Consider the following 19,459-nt stretch of genomic DNA (forward strand, 5'->3'; position numbering starts at 1 on the left):
ACCCCTTCCTCAGATGATTTAAGGTACTACTGACACCAGCAGACCTTATATAGTATCATAATGGAGGTGGTACAGGTCAAGGGGGTGGGCTTGATGTGATGTCACATCCAGTCCACTTACAGGAGACATAATAGAAGATACAGAGAGAAATACAGATTCTATGCCAATATAGTATAGCTGTATACATACAGGGTAAAAACCAATGACAATAGGAAATAAATGCAATGAAATGCATAAAAAAAGCTTATAGCTGTCACCACATTGGTGGGAAATGCATCCTGGCAGTAATACATCAGAACGAGGCTCCGTTGAGGGAACTGTAGCGATAGTAAACATTGTAACATGTGGAGTCAGTTGTAAACATAGAAGCCCCGGTGTACAGAGAGAGCTGACGGGTTCTCCGCACGCAGCACGCGCGAGCGTCTCACTGACAAGCATCTCTATGGACGCGTCACTAGGCCAGCGGCTCTGTAAACACAGAAGCAGCCAATCAGATTGCCGGGGGCGCGGCCTGCGGTGGAGTATCGTCAGCCATACAAGAGATAGGATCGCATTCTGTATCCCTTGTGTTATTGCTACGGGGTATTGTTCTAAGAGGAAAGGAAAAAGAAAAAACAGCTATATTAGCAATCAGAGAAGAAAGGAGGGGAATTATTTTGCTATAAGGTGGGATAAGAGAAGCCATCTGGCTGCTCTTTACAATAGAAGGAGTGATGTCTCAGGGCCGTTGCCAAGAGCAACAACAAGGAGTCCTAATCTATATACACTTTTCAGACTGAATAATATGGCCACTCAATTAGTATATAAGGGACATATTTTTATGGACTATAGGTCCTATTTGGAATTATATATAAGGACATATCTTGTGAAATATAAGTCCCATTCAGGATATATATATCTCATAATAAAAGGGAAAAAATCAATTATGTGTGTGTACAGTGTAATTAGATCTCAATTATTATAAAAACAATTTTAATAATATATATAAATATATATAAAAAAAAGTTATTTTTTTTAAATAAATAATATATAAATAGGAAATTAATAACGAAAGGCCATAAAAAGTTAGAGGATATTAAAACATGTGTGGTCATTGGATTATAAGTATATTAACATTTCATCTGAGGGCTAATCCAAAGGAAAAACCTTGGCAGACAATATCACAAAGATAAAAATATATAAAATACATTAATGGAAGATAATCCATATATATTACATCCTTAGATTTTTACAGAGCACTTTCCACCATTTCATTAAGACCTAATGGAACAAGAGTCTGAAGTTTAAAAATCCAAAAATTCCCTCTCCTCCTCAACAGATTAAATCTTTGGGGGTTATCCAATGCAATATTTTCTATGGCTGCAAGTTTAATGCAGCCAAAATCTGAACAGTGATGAGAAACTAGATGCCGAGACACACTGTGTAATGTAAACCCAAGATTGGTATTGCTCCGGTGTTTGTTGATCCTGTCTCGAAGGCATTGTGTAGTGCGGCCCACGTATTGCAGGCCGTAAGGGCATTCTAGCAGGTATATGACAAACCTCGTTAAGCAATTAATAAAGGTCTTAATATTAAAAGTCTCATGAGAAATATTAGAGCAGAAACTTTTAGTGTGATTTGTAATTGTGTCACAGCACTTGCATCTCGCAAGGCCACATTTGAAAGACCCAACTGTGGTTAGGAAGGTCTGTGTGTTTTTCTTAGGTACCTTTAGTCTACTGGGCGCTAAGATATTCTTGAGTGTCCGGCCCCTTCTAAAGATAGTCGGGCTTGGAAGCAATGGTTTAAGGAAAGGATCTTTGCATAAAATGTGCCAATGTTTATCAAAGATTTTACGAATGGCCTGATTATCTTGGTTGAAGGTAGTTATAAAATTACTAGACCATTCTGGTATGGATTTACACTCCGTGTCGCCTATTTGGGTTCTCGGGGCTAAACACTCCTGCTGAGTTAGAGGTTTAGCTCTATCTAAGGAGGGTTTTACCAATTTTCTTGGATATTTTTTAGCAGCAAAGCGTGCTTCCAGTATTTTGCTCTGTTTGTCAAAATCACCCTGTAGTGTACAGTTCCTACGGATTCTTTTAAACTGTCCAAAAGGAATGTTAGTAAGCCATTTTTTAAAATGTGTACTACTAAAGTCTAGGTAACTGTTGCTGTCTACCATTTTAAAGTGCGTCTTAGTGCGTAATTTTTTGGCATCATCATGAAAAATCACCACATCTAAAAACTCTGCATAATTAGTAAAAACAGACTGGGTAAAACTTAAAGCCCATTGGTTTTGGTTCAGGTCATTTAAAAACTCATCAAGCTCTGTGATACCACCATCCCAGATGAAAAAAATATCATCAATGTATCTTCTGTAAAAATAAAGGGTGTGTAAATTATAGTCTCTTCGAACAGCCCTACAAATAAATTAGCAAAACTGGGCACCATTTTGGAACCCATAGCGGTACCCGTGTCTTGAGAGTATATCTGTTTCTGAAATTCAAAGTAATTATGCTTTAAAATAAACATCAAGCTATCTAGAATAAAATCTGTCTGTGCATCTGGCATGGTGGTATCTTGTAGAAAGAAATGTTTGACAGTATTGACCCCCAACTCATGATCAATGACCGTATAGAGTGATGAAATGTCCATGGTAACCAGATGGAAATGGTCTTCCCATGGTGTGTCTACTACACTACTGATCAATTGTGCTGTGTCCTTCAGGAAAGATTTGAGACAAAGAACATGTTTTTGAAGCAGTAGGTCCACATAGTGGGACAAATTGGAAGTCAGGGAGTTTATCCCCGAAATTGGTAAAATCCTCCTTAGATAGAGCTAAACCTCTAACTCAGCAGGAGTGTCTAGCCCCGAGAACGCAAATAGGCGACACGGAGCGGAAATCCACACCAGAATGGTCTAGTAATTTTATAACTACCTTCAACCAAGATAATCAGGCCATTCGTAAAATCTTTGATAAACATTGGCACATTTTATGCAAAGATCCTTTCCTTAAACCATTGCTTCCCTCCAAGCCTGGCATTACCTTTAGAAGGGACCGGACACTCAAGAATATCTTAGCGCCCAGTAGACTAAAGGTACCTAAGAAAAACACACAGACCTTCCTAACCACAGTTGGGTCTTCCAAATGTGGCCATGCGAGATGCAAGTGCTGTGACACAATTACAAATCGCACTAAAAGTTTCTGCTCTAATATTTCTCATGAGACTTTTAATATTAAGACCTTTATTAATTGCTCAACGAGGTTTGTCATATACCTGCTAGAGTGCCCTTGCGGCCTGCAATACGTGGGCCGCACTACACAATGCCTTCGAGACAGGATCAACAAACACCGGAGCAAAACCAATCTTGGGTTTACATTACACAGTGTGTCTCGGCATCTAGTTTCTCATCACTGTTCAGATTTTGGCTGCATTAAACTTGCAGCCATAGAAAATATTGCATTGGACAACCCCCAAAGATTTAATCTGTTGAGAAGGAGAGAGAATTTTTGAATTTTTAAACTCCAGACTCTTGTTCCGTGAGGTCTTAATGAAATGGTGGAAAGTGCTCTGTAAAAATCTAAGGATGTAATATATATGGATTATCTTCCATTAATGTATTTTATATATTTTTATCTTTGTGATATTGTCTGCCCCCGTTTTTCCTTTGGATTAGCCCTCAGATGAAATGTTAATATACCTATACTCCAATGACCACACGTTTTAATATCCTCTAACTTTTTATGGCCTTTCCTTATTAATTTCCTCATATATTTATATATATTAACCCCTTAAGGACCAATGCAAATAAACCTGTACGCCCCTGAAAGACCAGGCCTGTTTTTTCAAATCGGGGATGTCTGTCTTTATTAGAGAATAACTCTGGTAACGTTTTGCCAATCACGATAATTCTGACATTGTTTTTTTTGTCACAAGTTGTCCTTCATGTACATAGTAAAAGTAAGCCGATATCATTTGTAGTTTTTTTTTACAATGCAAAAAATCATGAAATTTTTTCCAAAAATACGATTTTTTGCTATTTTAACACTAATTGGTTGCATATATTTATACTTACTGACCAAATAGTTCATGAAACTTATACTTTCAGATGTCTACTTTATTTTGACGTCATTTTTTAGTTTTGAATTAACATTTTAAATTAGTTAGAACCCTAACAATTTAACTTGAAATTTTGAAAATTTTAAAATATTTTTTTTTTATGTGCTATGCAAGGTTTGCAGAAATTAAAAGGTAGTAGAACATAGGAACACCCCCCAAATGACCCCATTTTAAAAACTAGACCCCTCAAGGTATTCGCTAGGGGGTACAGTGAGTATTTTAACACCATAGTTTTTTGGCAGGAATTATTACAAAGTCAGTGTTAAAAATTCGAAAATTGCAATTTTTCACAAATGCATCATTTGGGGGGCATATTTTTTGTACATCACTTCTGATATTGAAAGAAATGCACCCTATATTTTATTTAGCTGCTTGTCCCATGTTCGGAAATACCCCCGCTTTGGCCATATATGGTTGGCCGCGTGGTAGGACTCAGAAGGAGAGGAGCGCCATATGGCTTTCAGGGCAGAACAGTACCCCCACAAGTGACCCCATTTATATACCGCACCCCTACAAGTTATTGGCTGGTCGGCTGGCAGTATAACGCGTCTGTCTGTGACAGTTAAGGCTCCTGATGGATATATCCGCCATGTTGTGGGAATAAGCACCCGCTCATGGCGAATATATCCATCACTGCTGCGGCTGGGTAGCTCAGTGTGTCCACTCATGACTGCTGGCGGAAAATCCGCCGCTATGAGTGGACGCACAAAGCTACCCAGCCGCAGCAGCGAGCTCATTACCGTGACTGCTGCATAATGTGTAGGATCACGTGGCGGACATCCGCAGCATATTACATGCTGCGGATGTCCGCCAATGCGATCCTACACATTATGCTTTTTTTTTTAATTAGATTCATTTAATAAATGTATATTTAATACATATTTTTTTTTTTACACTTTTATTACATTTTTACACTTTTATTTTATTTATTTATTTTTACACTTTTTAATGCTTTGGAATACTTAGTATTCCAAAGCATTGTAGTTATATGCTGCCTGCCAGTTTTCACTAGCAGGCAGCATATTTCACTGGCAGGCAATACCCAGGGCAGACCTGGGGGTCTTTGTAGGACCCCCGGCTGCCCAGGTATGCAGCAGCACCCCGCGATCGCGATGCGGGGTGCTGCAGGAGAGACAGAGGGAGCCCCCTCCCTCTGTCAGAACTCCTTACAGCGCGCGGTCACTTCTGACCGCGGCTGTAGGGGTTAAACTGTCGGGAGTGAAGTGAACTTCACTCCCGGCAATGCGGCCACACACAGCACCCCGCGATCGCGCTGCGGGGTGCTGCAGAGGAGACAGAGGGAGCCCCCTCCCTCTGTCTATACTCGTCCTTGGTCGTTATCGGGTTAAAATTGTTTTTATAATAATTGAGATCTAATTACACTGTATACACACAATTGATTTTTTTCCCTTTCATTATGAGATATATATATCCTGAATGGGACTTATATTTCACAAGATATGTCCTTATATATTATTCCAAATAGGACCTATAGTCCATAAAAATATGTGCCTTACATACTAATTTAGTGGCCATATTATTCAGTCTGAAAAGTGTATATGGATTAGGACTCCTTGTTGTTGCTCTTGGCAACGGCCCTGAGACATCACTCCTTCTATTGTAAAGAGCAGCCAGATGGCTTCTCTTATCCCACCTTATAGCAAAATAATTCCCCTCCTTTCTTCTCTGATTGCTAATATAGCTGTTTTTTCTTTTTCCTTTCCTCTTAGAACGATACCCCGTAGCTATAACACCTGGGATACAGAATGTGATCCTATCTCTTGTATGGCTGAAGATACTCCGCCGCAGGCCGCGCCCCCGGAAATCTGAATGGCTGCCTCTGTGTTTACAGAGCTGCTGGCCTAGCGATGCGTCCATAGAGATGCTTGTCAGTGAGACGCTCGCGCGTGCTGCGTGCGGGGAACCCGTCAGCTCTCTCTGTACACCGGGGCTTCTATGTTTACAAATGGCTCCACATGTTACAATGTTTACTATCGCTACAGTTCCCTCAACGGAGCCTCGTTCTGATGTATTACTGCCGGGATGCATTTCCCACCAATGTGGTGACAGCTATAAGCTGTTTTTATGTATTTTATTGCATTTTTTTCCTATTGTCATTGGTTTTTACCCTGTATGTATACAGCTATACTATATTGGCATAGAATCTGTATTTCTCTGTGTATCTTCTATTATGTCGCCTGTAAGTGGACTGGATGTGACATCACATCAAGCCCACCCCCTTGACCTGTACCACCTCCATTATGATACTATATAAGGTCTGCTGGTGTCAGTAGTACCTTAGATCATCTGAGGAAGGGGTAGCAGACCCTGAAACGCGTCATGATCTTGCTAACTTGTATGCTGTAATATAAATAAAAGTATTTGGTTAACAATATCTACCTGCATCCGTGCATCCTTGGATCAAGCAGCGCCTGGATTATAGTGGTCTTCTTTTACTCAATTGCTTCAGTTCCTACAGGAAGATCAACGTCCTCCTGTGACCATCAGGCTTGGCAGCTTATCCCAACCATTTGATTCCCCCGGATGAGGGGCGATATGTGCACTTTTCTTCGTTTTAAGGTGAGCGGCCATCTTAACTAAAGTCCTGGGTGTATTTACCCAGTAAGTTCTGTGGATTCCTCACCTACCAAGGGTAATACACGAGGAGCTGCCTTCCGGTTGTCTTTTTTTTGTCTCTACTTCTATACTTTGTATATCTCGTCATGCCGTTTGGACTTTGCAGTGCCCCTGCAGTCTTTCAAGATTTTGTTAATGAAATTTTTCGGGACTTGCTGTATACCTGCGTTGTAGTCTACTTAGATGACATTCTAATTTTTTCCTCCAACCTAGAGGAACACCGTCTCCATGTCCGTCAAGTGCTCCAGCGTTTTCGTGAAAATCATCTGTACGCCAAATTTGAAAAATGTCTTTTTGAACGCAGCAGCCTTCCTTTCCTGGGATACTTAGTCTCTGGTCAAGGTCTTCAAATGGATCCTGACAAACTCTCCGTGATGTTGGATTGGTCATGCCCCTCTGGACTCCGTGCTATCCAACGCTTTCTTGGATTCGCTAACTATTATCGTCAGTTCATTCCCCACTTCTCCACCATCGTTGCTCCTATTGTGGCACTGACTAAGAAAAACGCGAATCCAAGATCTTGGCCTCCCCAAGCGGATGGAGCTTTTAACCGACTCAAGGCCGCCTTCGCCTCGGCACCGGTCCTGTCCAGGCCTATGAAGGCTTTTTTTCCTTGAGGTTGACACCTCCTCGGTCGGAGCTTGAGCCATTCTTCTTCAAAAAAACGCTTCTGAAAAAAACATCACTTGCGTTTTTTTCTCTAAAACCTTCTCTCCTGCAGAAAAAAACTATTCTATTGGAGACCGTGAACTTTTGGCCATTAAGTTGGCGCTTGAGGATTGGAGACATCTCTTGGAAGGATCCATTCGTCCCATCACCATCTACACGAACTATAAAAATGTATCTTACCTCCAGTCCGCCCAGCGGTTAAATCCTCGCCAGGCTAGATGGTCGTTATTTTTTGCCCGCTTCAATTTTGAAATACACTTCCGTCCTGCTGACAAGAATGTCAGGGCTGATGCTCTATCATGTTCCACCGATGCCTCCGAGTCTGAGGCTCCTCTACAGCACATTATACCTCCTGAGTGCCTGATCTCCTCTGCCCCAGCCTCTCTGGTGCAAATTCCTCCTGGAAAGACTTTTGTCCCTCCACGTCTTCGCCTCAAGATCCCCAAATGGGGTCACTCCTCTCATTTGGCTGGCCACGCTGGAATCGAAAAATCCATTCAGTTAATTTCCCGACTATATTGGTGGTGTTCCCTGGAGAAGGATGTGACTGATTTCGTTCGGGCTTGTGCCGTTTGTGCCCTTGAAAAAACCCCTTCCAGAAGCCTGCAGGTCTTCTCCTTCCTCTGCCAGTGCACGAACAGCCATGGTCCCATATTGCTATGGGCTTCATCACTAACCTTCCATCTTCTCACGGCAACACAGTCATTTGGGTGATCGTTGATCGTTTTTATAAAATGGCTCATTTTATCCCTCTGCCAGGTCTTCCTTCCGCGCCACAGTTGGCGAAACAATTTTTTCTTCAAATTTTTCGTCTCCACGGGCTTCCCACGCACATCGTCTCTGACAGAGGCGTTCAATTTGTTTCAAAATTCTGGAGGGCACTCTGCAGTCAATTAAAAATCAAATTAAATTTTTCATCTGCTTAGCACCCACAATCCAACGGTCAAGTGGAAAGAGTGAACCAGATCCTTGGTGACTACCTGCGACATTTTGTTTCATCCCATCAAGATGATTGGGTCGACCTTCTGCCTTGGGCCAAATTTTCCTACAATTTTAAAAACTCTAAATCCTCTTCTAAGTCTCAATTTTTTGTGCTGTACGGCCGTCACCCTCTCCCCCCCCCCCCCCCCCTCCCCATGCCCACTTCTTCTGGAGTTCCTGGATGAGCTGACTCAAAATTTTTCCTCTATGTGGCGTGACACTAAAGTCTCTTCAATTGGCGTCTTCCCGTATGAAGAGACACGCCGACAAGAAGAGAAGGGTTCCTCCTGTTTTTTCCACCGGTGACAAGGTATGGCTTTCTGCTAAGTACATACGATTCCGGGTTCCCAGTTACAAGTTGGGCCCTCGATTTTTAGGCCCATTCAAAGTCAAAAAACAAATTAACCCTGTCTCTTATCAACTTCATCTTCCTCCCTCTCTCCGTATCCCTAATTCTTTCCATGTTTCTTTGCTCAAGCCTGTTGTTTTTAACCGTTATTCTCCCAAGGTCACTGTTCCTGCTCCTGTCTCTGGCTCCTCCGATGTATTTTCTGTGAAGGAGATCCTCGCCTCTAAAGTTGTCCGAGGTAAAAGATTTTTTCTAATTGACTGGGAGAATTGTGGTCCTGAAGAGATGTCCTGGGAGCCTGAGGCCAATATTTTGGACTAGGAGCTTATCCACAAATTCCTTGGTTCCAAAAAGAGGGGGGGACCTAAGGAAGGGTACTGTAACCCCGAGCGCTCCGGGTCCCTCTCCTTCCCCGGAGCGCTCACGGTTTTCGGCTCCTGTTCGCAGCGCCCCGGTCAGACTCGCTGAACGGGAGTGCTGCTCTGATTCCCCCGGCGGGGATGCGATCCGCGCAGCGGATGCCCGTGGGTCGCATCTGCTCATCTGCCCCATTCTGCTCACCTGCCCCGTCCTCCGTCTGCTCAGTCCCGGCGCGCACGGTCCCGCTCTCTAGGGCTCGTGCGTGCCAGGTCTCTCAGATTTAACCCCTTAAGGACCAGGCCATTTTATACCTTAAGGACCGGAGCGTTTTTTGCAATTCTGACCACTGTCACTTTAAACATTAATAACTCTGGAATGCTTTTAGTTATCATTCTGATTCCGAGATTGTTTTTTCGTGACATATTCTACTTTAACTTAGTGGGAAAATTTTATGATAACTTGCATCCTTTCTTGGTGAAAAATCCCAAAATTTGATGAAAAAAAAGAAAATTTTGCATTTTTCTAACTTTGAAGCTCTCTGCTTGTAAGGAAAATGGATATTCAAAATATATATTTTTTGGGTTCACATATACAATATGTCTACTTTATGTTTGCATCATAAAATTTATGAGTTTTTACTTTTGGAAGACACCATAGGGCTTCAAAGTTCAGTAGCAATTTTGAAATTTTTCACAAAATTTTCAAACTTACTATTTTTCAGGGACCAGTTCAGTTTTGAAGTGGATTTGAAGGGTCTTCATATTAGAAATACCCCATAAAAGACCCCATTATAAAAACTACACCCCCTAAAGTATTCAATAAAACATTCAGTAAGTGTATTAACCCTTTAGGTGTTTCACAGGAATAGCAGCAAAGTGAAGGAGAAAATTCAAAATCTTCATTTTTTACACTCGCATGTTCTTGTAGACCCAATTTTTGAATTTTTGTAAGGGGTAAAAAGGAGAAAATTTTTACTTGAATTTGAAACCCAATTTCTCTCGAGTAAGCACATACCTCATATGTCTATGTTAATTGTTCGGCGGGCGCAGTAGAGGGCTCAGAAGGGAAGGAGCGACAAATGGTTTTTGGGGGGCATGCCGCATTTAGGAAGCCCCTATGGTGCCAGGACAGCAAAAAAAAAACACATGGCATACCATTTTGGAAACTAGACCCCTCAGGGAACGTAACAAGGGGTAAAGTGAACCTTAATATCCTACAGGTGATTCACGACTTTTGCATATGTAAAAAATATATATTTTTTTTTTACCTAAAATGCTTGGTTTCCCAAAAAGTTTACATTTTTAAAAAGGGTAATAGCAGAAAATACCCCCCAAAATTTGAAGCCCAATTTCTCCCGATACAGAAAACACCTCGCATGGGGGTGAAAAGTGCTCTGCTGGTGCACTACAGGTCTCAGAAGAGAAGCAGTCACATTTGGCTTTTTGAAAGCAAATTTTGCTCTGGGGGCATGCCGCATTTAGGAAGCCCCTATGGTGCCAGAACAGCAAAAAAAAAACACATGGCATACCATTTTGGAAACTAGACCCCTCGGGGAACGTAACAAGGGGTAATGTGAACCTTAATACCCTACAGGTGTTTCACGACTTTTGCATATGTAAAAAAATATATATTTTTTTTACCTAAAATGCTTGGCTTCCCAAAATTTTTACAATTTTAAAAAGGGTTATAGCAGAAAATACCCCCCAAAATTTGAAGCCCAATTTCTCCTGATTCAGAAAACACCCCATATGGGTGTGAAAAGTGCTCTGCTGGCGCACTACAGGTCTCAGAAGAGAAGGAGTCACATTTGGCTTTTTGAAAGCGAATTTTGCTCTGGGGGCATGCCGCATTTAGGAAGCCCCTATGGTGCCAGGACAGCAAAAAAAAAACACATGGCATACCATTTTGGAAACTACACCCCTCGGGGAACGTAACAAGGGGTAATTTGAACCTTAATACCCTACAGGTGTTTCACGACTTTTGCATATGTAAAAAAATATATATTTTTTTTACCTAAAATGCTTGTTTTCCCAAAAATTTTACATTTTTTAAAAGGGTAATAGCAGAAAATACCCCCCAAAATTTGAAGCCCAATTTCTCCCGAGTACGGCGATACCCCATATGTGGCCCTAAACTGTTGCCTTGAAATACGACAGCGCTCCAAAGTGAGAGCGCCATTCGCATTTGAGGCCTAAATTAGGGATTGCATAGGGGTGGACATAGGGGAATTCTACACCAGTGATTCCCAAACAGGGTGCCTCCAGCTGGTGTGAAACTCCCAGCATGCCTGGACAGTCAACGGCTATCTGGCAATACTGGGAGTAGTTGTTTTGCAACAGCTGGAGGCTCCGTTTTGGAAACAGTGGCGTACCAGACGTTTTTCATTTTTATTGGGGAGGGGGGTTGTATAGGGGTGTGTGTATATGTAGTGTTTTTTACTTTTTATTTTATTTTGTGTTAGTGTTGTGTAGTGTTTTTAGGGTACAGTCGCACGGGCGGGGGTTCACAGTAGTTTCTCGCTGGCAGTTTGAGCTACGGCAGAAAATTTGACGCAGCTCAAACTTGAAGCCGGATACTTACTGTAATCCTCCGCCCATGTGAGTGTACCCTGTACGTTCACATTGGGGGGGGGGGGGGACATCCAGCTGTTGCAAAACTACAACTCCCAGCATGTACGGTCTATCAGTGCATGCTGGGAGTTGTAGTTTTGCAACAGCTGGATGCACACTGGTTGTGAAACACCGAGTTTGGCAACAAACTCAGTGTTTTGCAACCAGTGTGCCTTCAGCTGTTGCAAAAGCTACAACCCCCAGCATGTACGGACAGCGGAAGGGCATGCTGGGTGTTGTAGTTATGCAACAGCTGGAGGCATACTACTTTGGTGGGGATGCTGGGGATTGTAGTTATGCAACAGCTGGAGACACACTGGTTTGCTACTTAACTCAGTGTGCCTTCAGCTGTTGCAAAACTACAACTCTCAGCAGTCACCGACAGCCAACGGGCATGCTGGGAGTTGTAGTTATGCAACCACCAGATGCACCACTACAACTCCCAGCATGCACTTTAGCTGATTGTGCAAGCTGGGAGTTGTAGTTACACAACAGCTGAAGGTGCACTTTTCCATAGAAAGAATGTGCCTCCAGCTGTTGCAAAACTACAAGTCCCAGCATGCCCATAAGGGCATGCTGGGAGTTGTGGTGGTCTGCCTCCTGCTGTTGCATAACTACAGCTCCCAGCATGCCCTTTTTGCATGCTGGGAGCTGTTGCTAAGCAACAGCAGGAGGCTGTCACTCACCTCCAACAATCCAGCCGCACAGGTCAGTCCCTCGTCGTCTCCGCCGCCGCCGCTGCTTCTGGGGCCCCGATCCCAACAGGGGCGCCGGGGATCGGGGTCCCCAGCACCCGGGGTGCACGTCCCTCACCCGCTCACGTCCTCCGGAAGAGGGGCGGAGCGGGTTGCGGGAGTGACACCCGCAGCAGGCGCCCTGATTGGTCGGACGCTAATCCGGCCGACGAATCAGGGCGATCGTGAGGTGGCACCAGTGCCACCTCACCCCTGCTGCCTCTGGCTGTTCGGGGCCGTCTCTGACGGCCCCGATCAGCCAATAATTCCGGGTCACTGGAGACCCGATTGACCCGGAATCCGCCGCAGATCGCTGTACTGAATTGTCCAGCGATCTGCGGCCATCGCCGACATGGGGGGTCATAATGACCCCCCTGGGCGATATGCCCCGATGCCTGCTGAACGATTTCAGCAGGCATCGGGGACCGGCTCCGCTCCAGATGGTTGCGGGGGGCCGGTAAAACACATGACGTTCTCATACGTCATGTGTCCTTAAGGACTCGGAAATGGAGACGTATGAGAACGTCATGTGTCCTTAAGGGGTTAAAGGGCCAGTGCACCATTACATAGTTACATAGTTACATAGTTAGTACGGTCGAAAAAAGACATATGTCCATCAAGTTCAACCAGGGAATTAAGGGGTAGGGATGTGGCGCGATATTGGGGAAGGGATGAGATTTTATATTTCTTCATAAGCATTAATCTTATTTTGTTCCAGGAATGTATCTAATCCTGTTTTAAAGCTGTTAATTGTTCCTGCTGTGACCAGTTCCTGAGGTAGACCGTTCCATAAATTCACAGTCCTCACGGTAAAGAAGGCGTGTCGCCCCTTGAGACTAAACTTTTTCTTCTCCAGACGGAGGGAGTGCCCCCTCGTCCTTTGGGGGGGGTTAACCTGGAACAGTTTTTCTCCATATTTTTTGTATGGGCTATTAATATACTTATATACGTTTATCATATCCCCCCTTAAACGTCTCTTCTCAAGACTAAACAATTGTAACTCCTTTAATCGCTCCTCATAGCTAAGATGTTCCATGCCCCATATTAGTTTAGTCGCGCGTCTCTGCACCCTTTCCAACTCCGCAGTGTCCCTTTTATGGACAGGTGACCAAAACTGAACAGCATATTCCAGGTGAGGCCGTACCAATGCTTTATAAAGGGGGAGTATTATGTCCCTGTCCCTTGAGTCCATGCCTCTTTTGATACATGACAATATCCTGCCGGCTTTGGAAGCAGCAGCCTGACATTGCATGCTATTCTGTAGTCTGTGATCTACAAGTACACCCAGATCCTTCTCTACCAGTGACTCTGCCAGTTTAATCCCCCCTAAGACATACGATGCATGCAGGTTATTAGTACCCAGATGCATAACTTTACATTTATCCACATTGAACCTCATTTGCCAAGTGGATGCCCAGACACTTAGTCTATCCAAGTCATCTTGTAACTTATGCACATCCTCTATAGACTGTACCGTGCTACAAAGCTTGGTGTCATCTGCAAAGATAGAAACAGAGCTGTTAATACCATCCTCTATATCATTGATAAATAAATTAAACAACAGCGGTCCCAGTACTGAACCTTGGGGTACACCACTAATAACCGGGGACCAATCAGAGTACGAATCATTGACCACCACTCTCTGGGTACGATCCATGAGCCAGTGTTCAATCCAGTAACAAACTAAAATTTCCAAACCCAAAGACCTTAACTTACCTGTCAGACGTCTATGAGGGACAGTATCAAATGCTTTAGCAAAATCCATAAACACTATATCCACAGCCATTCCTCTGTCAAGGCTTCTACTCACCTCTTCATAAAAGCAAATTAGATTGGTTTGACAACTTCTATCCTTAGTAAACCCATGCTGGCTATCACTTATAATACAATTATCCCCTATGTATTCGTGTATGTAATCCCTTATAAGTCCTTCAAACAATTTACCCACAATGCACGTTAAACTTACCGGTCTATAGTTTCCTGGGGAAGACCTAGAGCCCTTTTTGAAGATTGGCACCACATTCGCCTTGCGCCAGTCCCTTGGCACAATACCAGACACCAGAGAATCTCTAAATATCATGAACAGGGGTACAGATATTACTGAACTTACCTCTCTAAGAACTCTTGGGTGTAGTCCATCCGGTCCTGGGGATTTGCTTACATTTATATCACTTAACTTACCTTGTACCATCTCTACATTAAGCCAGTTCAGTACATTACATGATGTGTTACCAGCACTGACCTGGCCAATGTCAGCTCCTTTTTCCATAGTGTATACAGAACTAAATAACCCATTCAGTAGCTCCGCCTTCTCTTGATCGCCTGTGACAACCTCCCCATTATCATTATTAAGGGGTCCTACATGCTCTGTCCTTGTTTTTTTTGCATTTATATATCTAAAAAAATATTTAGGATTAGTTTTGCTTTCTTTGGCCACCTGTCTCTCATTTTGAATTTTTGCTGTTTTTATTACATTTTTACAGCTTTTATTAAGCTCCTTGTACTGTTTAAATGTTATAGCTGACCCATCAGATTTGTATTTTTTGAACGCAATTTTTTTGTTGTTTATTGCTCTTTTAACATCATGTGTCAGCCATGTAGGATTTAGTTTTAATCGTTTATATTTGTTCCCCTTTGGTATATATTTAGCTTTATAGTTATTTAGAGTTGATTTAAAGATGTCCCATTTACCTTCTGTATCAGTATTTGAGAACCCCTCCCCCCAGTCTATGTCCTGTAGTGCAGCCCTCAGCCCAGGGAAATTTGCCTTTTTAAAGTTATATGTTTTTGCCTTCCCCGTCTGTCTTTGTTTTCTACATTTTAAGTCAAAAGTAACTATATTGTGGTCGCTATTACCAAGGTTTTCCCGCACAGTTACATTACCAACCAGCTCTGCGTTGTTGGAAATGATTAGATCCAACAAGGCATCACTTCTTGTTGGGTCCTCCACAAACTGGCCCATAAAATTATCCTGCAATAAATTTAGGAATTGTCGCCCCTTTGTAGTTTTAGCCAACCCCGGACCCCAATCTATATCTGGATAGTTAAAATCTCCCATTATTACCACTGTACCTGCCCGGGCGGCCCTCTCTATTTGTTTATGAAGCCGAACTTCTATCTCTTCAGTGATATTAGGGGGTCTGTAGATTACACCAAGTATTATTTTTTCAGTATTTCCCTCCTTTTGTAATTCTACCCACAGTGATTCCACCTCCTCAAAATCATCACACACTATGGCATCGTTCACACTGACTTTCATACCACTTCTTACATACATACAGACTCCACCACCTTTTCTGTTCATTCTATCCTTGCGAAACAATGTAAACCCCTGCAGATTGACAGCCCAGTCATGCGAGGAGTCCAGCCATGTCTCAGTGACCCCAACTATATCAATATGTTCCTCCAGTATCAAGGCCTCAAGCTCCCCCATTTTATTTGCCAGGCTTCTGGCATTTGTGAACATACACTTTACATTTCCATCCTTTATGCTATTGGGGTTAATGGGATTCAAGGGTGTAAGTTTTATTTTCCTATGAAGCCTAATCCTATTAACTATTCTAACCCCTCCCTCCGCTCCACCCCCAGGTACATTTATAATTCCCACCTCTCTATCTACACTATCTTCCCCCTCTTTGCTGTAGGTTCCCTCCCCCCAAGTCCCTAGTTTAAACACTCCTCCACCCTTCTAGCCATCTTCTCCCCAAGCAAAGCTGCACCCTCCCCATTGAGGTCCAGCCCGTCCCTACGGTAGAGCCGGTAACCGACAGCGAAGTCAGCCCAGTTCTCCATGAACCCAAACCCTTCCTTCCTACACCAGCTTCTGAGCCACTTGTTTACCTCCCTGATCTCCCGCTGCCTCTCTGGTGCGGCTCGTGGTACTGGTAGTATTTCAGAAAAGACTACCTTGGAGGTCCTTGCCTTAAGCTTGCGGCCTAAGTCCCTGAAATCATTTTTAAGGACACTCCACCTACCTCTTACTTTGTCATTGGTGACAATATGTACCATGACTGCTGGGTCCTCTCCAGCCCCGCCCAACAACCTGTCAACCCGATCCGCGATGTGCCGAACTCGTGCGCCAGGCAGACAACACACTGTTCGGCGATCCCGGTCTTTGTGACAGATTGCCCTGTCTGTCCCCCTAATAATTGAGTCCCCCACCACTAGTACCTGTCTGGCCTGCCCTGTACTCCTCCCTCCCTCCTTACTGGAGCAGACACCCCCCTGGCGGTCAGAGGCGGTATCCTGCTGCAGTTCTGCTAGCTCTGTAATGGCATCCCCCTCATCTGCCAAGCCGGCAAACTTGTTGGGGTGTGCCAGTTCAGGACTAGCCTCCCTGACACTTTTTCCCCTACCCCTCTTTCTAACTGTAACCCAGCTAACTGCCTGACTGTCCTGCAACTCCGTCCCACTGTCCTCCCCCACCTCTATTCCCGAGAGTGCCTGCTCAGTGACTCCTCTCCATGTTGTTAATGCTTCTCATTGTTGCCAGTCGCCCCTCTAGATGCAGGATCTGGGCTTCCAAACGGACAACTAGCACACATCTCGCACAACAATATGCACCCTCAAACTGTTGTTCAAGGATTGCATACATTGAACAGGATGTACATTGGACTGCATTTTCCAACATGGAGGCCATCTAATTATGGGGATTTCACAAATGTATAGGAAAAAACAGACAGTCAAAATTACACTTAAAATTTTTTGTAGACCTTGTGGGTTCAAAAATTAAAACTCACAGCGATCTCAACCTCCTGCTTTCAAACTCCAGTTTTTGAAACTCCTCTTTCACGCCCCCTCTTACACAGCAACACTCAGAAAGAGCAAGCTCTCAATAAGAGTCCCAAGCTAAGATTTATACACCTGTGCCCAATCTACTCCTCCTCCCCCTAGAGGTGGAACAGAGAAAAAAAAAAAATGAAAAAGGGTGTTTAAACTCTAACAGTTATCCCACTATGTGCAAAAGAGAAAAACTTACCCACAATATGAATGTGGGCTATAGGCAGTCGCACCCACTCCACAGATTCACTCCGCACAACAGATAATCAAAGTTTTTGAAACTCCTCTTTCACGCCCCCTCTTACACAGCAACACTCAGAAAGAGCAATTGTTGTCTGGCCCAATCAGCTCCTAAATCACTCCCAACACTTAAAAACCCACTTCCCCTTCCTGTCCTCGCCGGATCTTGTTGCCTTGTGCCAGTGAAAGCGTTCATTGTGAGCCTATTGCCTGTGTATCCAGACCCTTTGCTGTTGCCCCTGACTACGAACCGTTGCCACCTGCCCTGACCTTCTGCTACGTCTGACCTTGCCTTTGCCTTGTCCTTGTGTCCCGCGCCTGGCTCAGCTGCCACAGAGGTTGAGTCGCTACCGGGTGGAACGACCTGGGGGTTACCTGCCGCAGCAAGTCCATCCCGCTTTGCGGCGGGCTCTGGTGAAAACCAGTAATCCCTTAGATTCTGTTCCCCTGGTACGGCCCACGCCATCGCCTCTCTGGCACAGAGGATCCACTACCCGTGTCCTCCCCGCATACCAGTCCGGATCCTGACACAAGGCTTATTTCAGGCAGCCATAATACACTGTGCGTCCCTTCCTTAAGCGGAGAAACCTTATGATAAACATTTCTATAGTCCACACAGGACATCTGTTCTGTAAAACAAAATACATGCAAAACTGTACTCATGAAGGTCCATTGAAACACTTGTTCTTTCAAATAAAAAGGCTCCAAAAATTACAGCAAAAAACAAGTTTCAAGAAAGCCCTTCTTCCTCAGTTTTACCACTTATAACTGGATCCAAGTACAATATGTGTGAATAAGGCGTTAGTGATATTTATGAAAACTTGGTTAACGTTTTTTACTTCAGATAAAAGCAAGTATTTAGATATATAGAATGCTAATCTATGATTTTATTTGGCAAATGTTATTATTATTACAATACAATAGAATTATGTTTAAACAATGTGAAGCTAAATTATAACCTCCTTATCCTAACACTTTATTTATCTATTTAGGAATCTTTTTTTCAAGATATAGATATGTTACAGAAGCATGGTATTGTAAGTATTAGCTATCAAATCACACACTTGTTTGTAACTTCAGGCTGATCACCCAAATAAAGAAAAAAGTTTTCAGGAACATTTAGGGCCCATTCACACTACACACACACACTCACTTCACACTCAGTGGGATTCTTCTAGACCATTGACACTATTTCCTGACCATCCACCGCAGATATTCCAGTCTCAATTATCTTTTGGTGTAATCTGCTCTAAAATGTATGCCAGTCTATTGAGTCTATGCATTTTTGAGCAGTTCTAGCACCTAGCCCTAAGGGTAGGTTTATATGTAAATAATCCACTGCGAGTTGCCCGCAGCTTAAAGGGGTACTCCGGTGCTAAGACATCTTATCCCCTATCCAAAGGATAGGGGATAAGATGCCTGACCACGGGGGTCCCGCCGCTGGGGACCCCTTTAATCTCCCACGCTGCACCCCGTCGGCATCAGCCCCCGGAGCGTCAGCGATCACAGGGACGGAGCATAGTGATGTCACGGCTCCGCCCCCTCAATGCAAGCCTATGGAGGGGGCGTGATGCCCCCTCCGTAGGCTTGCATTGAGGGGGCGGCGCATGACGTCACACGGGGCGGAGCCGTGACGTCGCTATGCTCCGTCCCTGTGATCGCTAGTAATCAGACCCGAAGCGAGCATGCTCCGGGAGCTGAAGCTAACGGGGTGCGGCGTGGGAGATCACGGGGGTCCCCAGCGGCGGGACCCCCGCGGTCAGGCATCTTATCTAATTTTCACTGGGGAAAGTCCGCTTGTGAAATTCTGTAACAAAAGTTCTGCTAGTGGAATTTCCGCTGCAGGTTAGTTACGTTTTAACATACCCTTAGGGTTGTTTCACACATAGCAGATTTTGATGCATACATTTCTGTGATGGTCCCATTAATCTGAATGACCTCATGCAGAACGACCCTTTTCATGCAGAACGACCCTCTTCAGATGAATAAAAAATATTT

The 19,459-nt window shown here is 43.8% G+C and overlaps 1 protein-coding gene across 7 annotated transcripts in view; it reads left to right on the top strand.

The window, feature by feature from the left end:
* DMC1 (DNA meiotic recombinase 1) overlaps positions 1-19,459 on the top strand; it is a 130,348-nt gene that overhangs the window by 30,826 nt on the left and 80,063 nt on the right. For all 7 annotated transcript variants that reach the window (XM_056523866.1, XM_056523870.1, XM_056523871.1 and 4 more), the window contains one exon: positions 18,454-18,498. In XM_056523866.1, the coding sequence (XP_056379841.1) occupies positions 18,454-18,498 (45 nt within the window). The remainder of the gene's footprint in view (positions 1-18,453; positions 18,499-19,459) is intronic.

Source organism: Hyla sarda, chromosome 6 (genome assembly GCF_029499605.1).
Source record: "Hyla sarda isolate aHylSar1 chromosome 6, aHylSar1.hap1, whole genome shotgun sequence".
Taxonomy (NCBI): Eukaryota; Metazoa; Chordata; class Amphibia; order Anura; family Hylidae; genus Hyla; species Hyla sarda.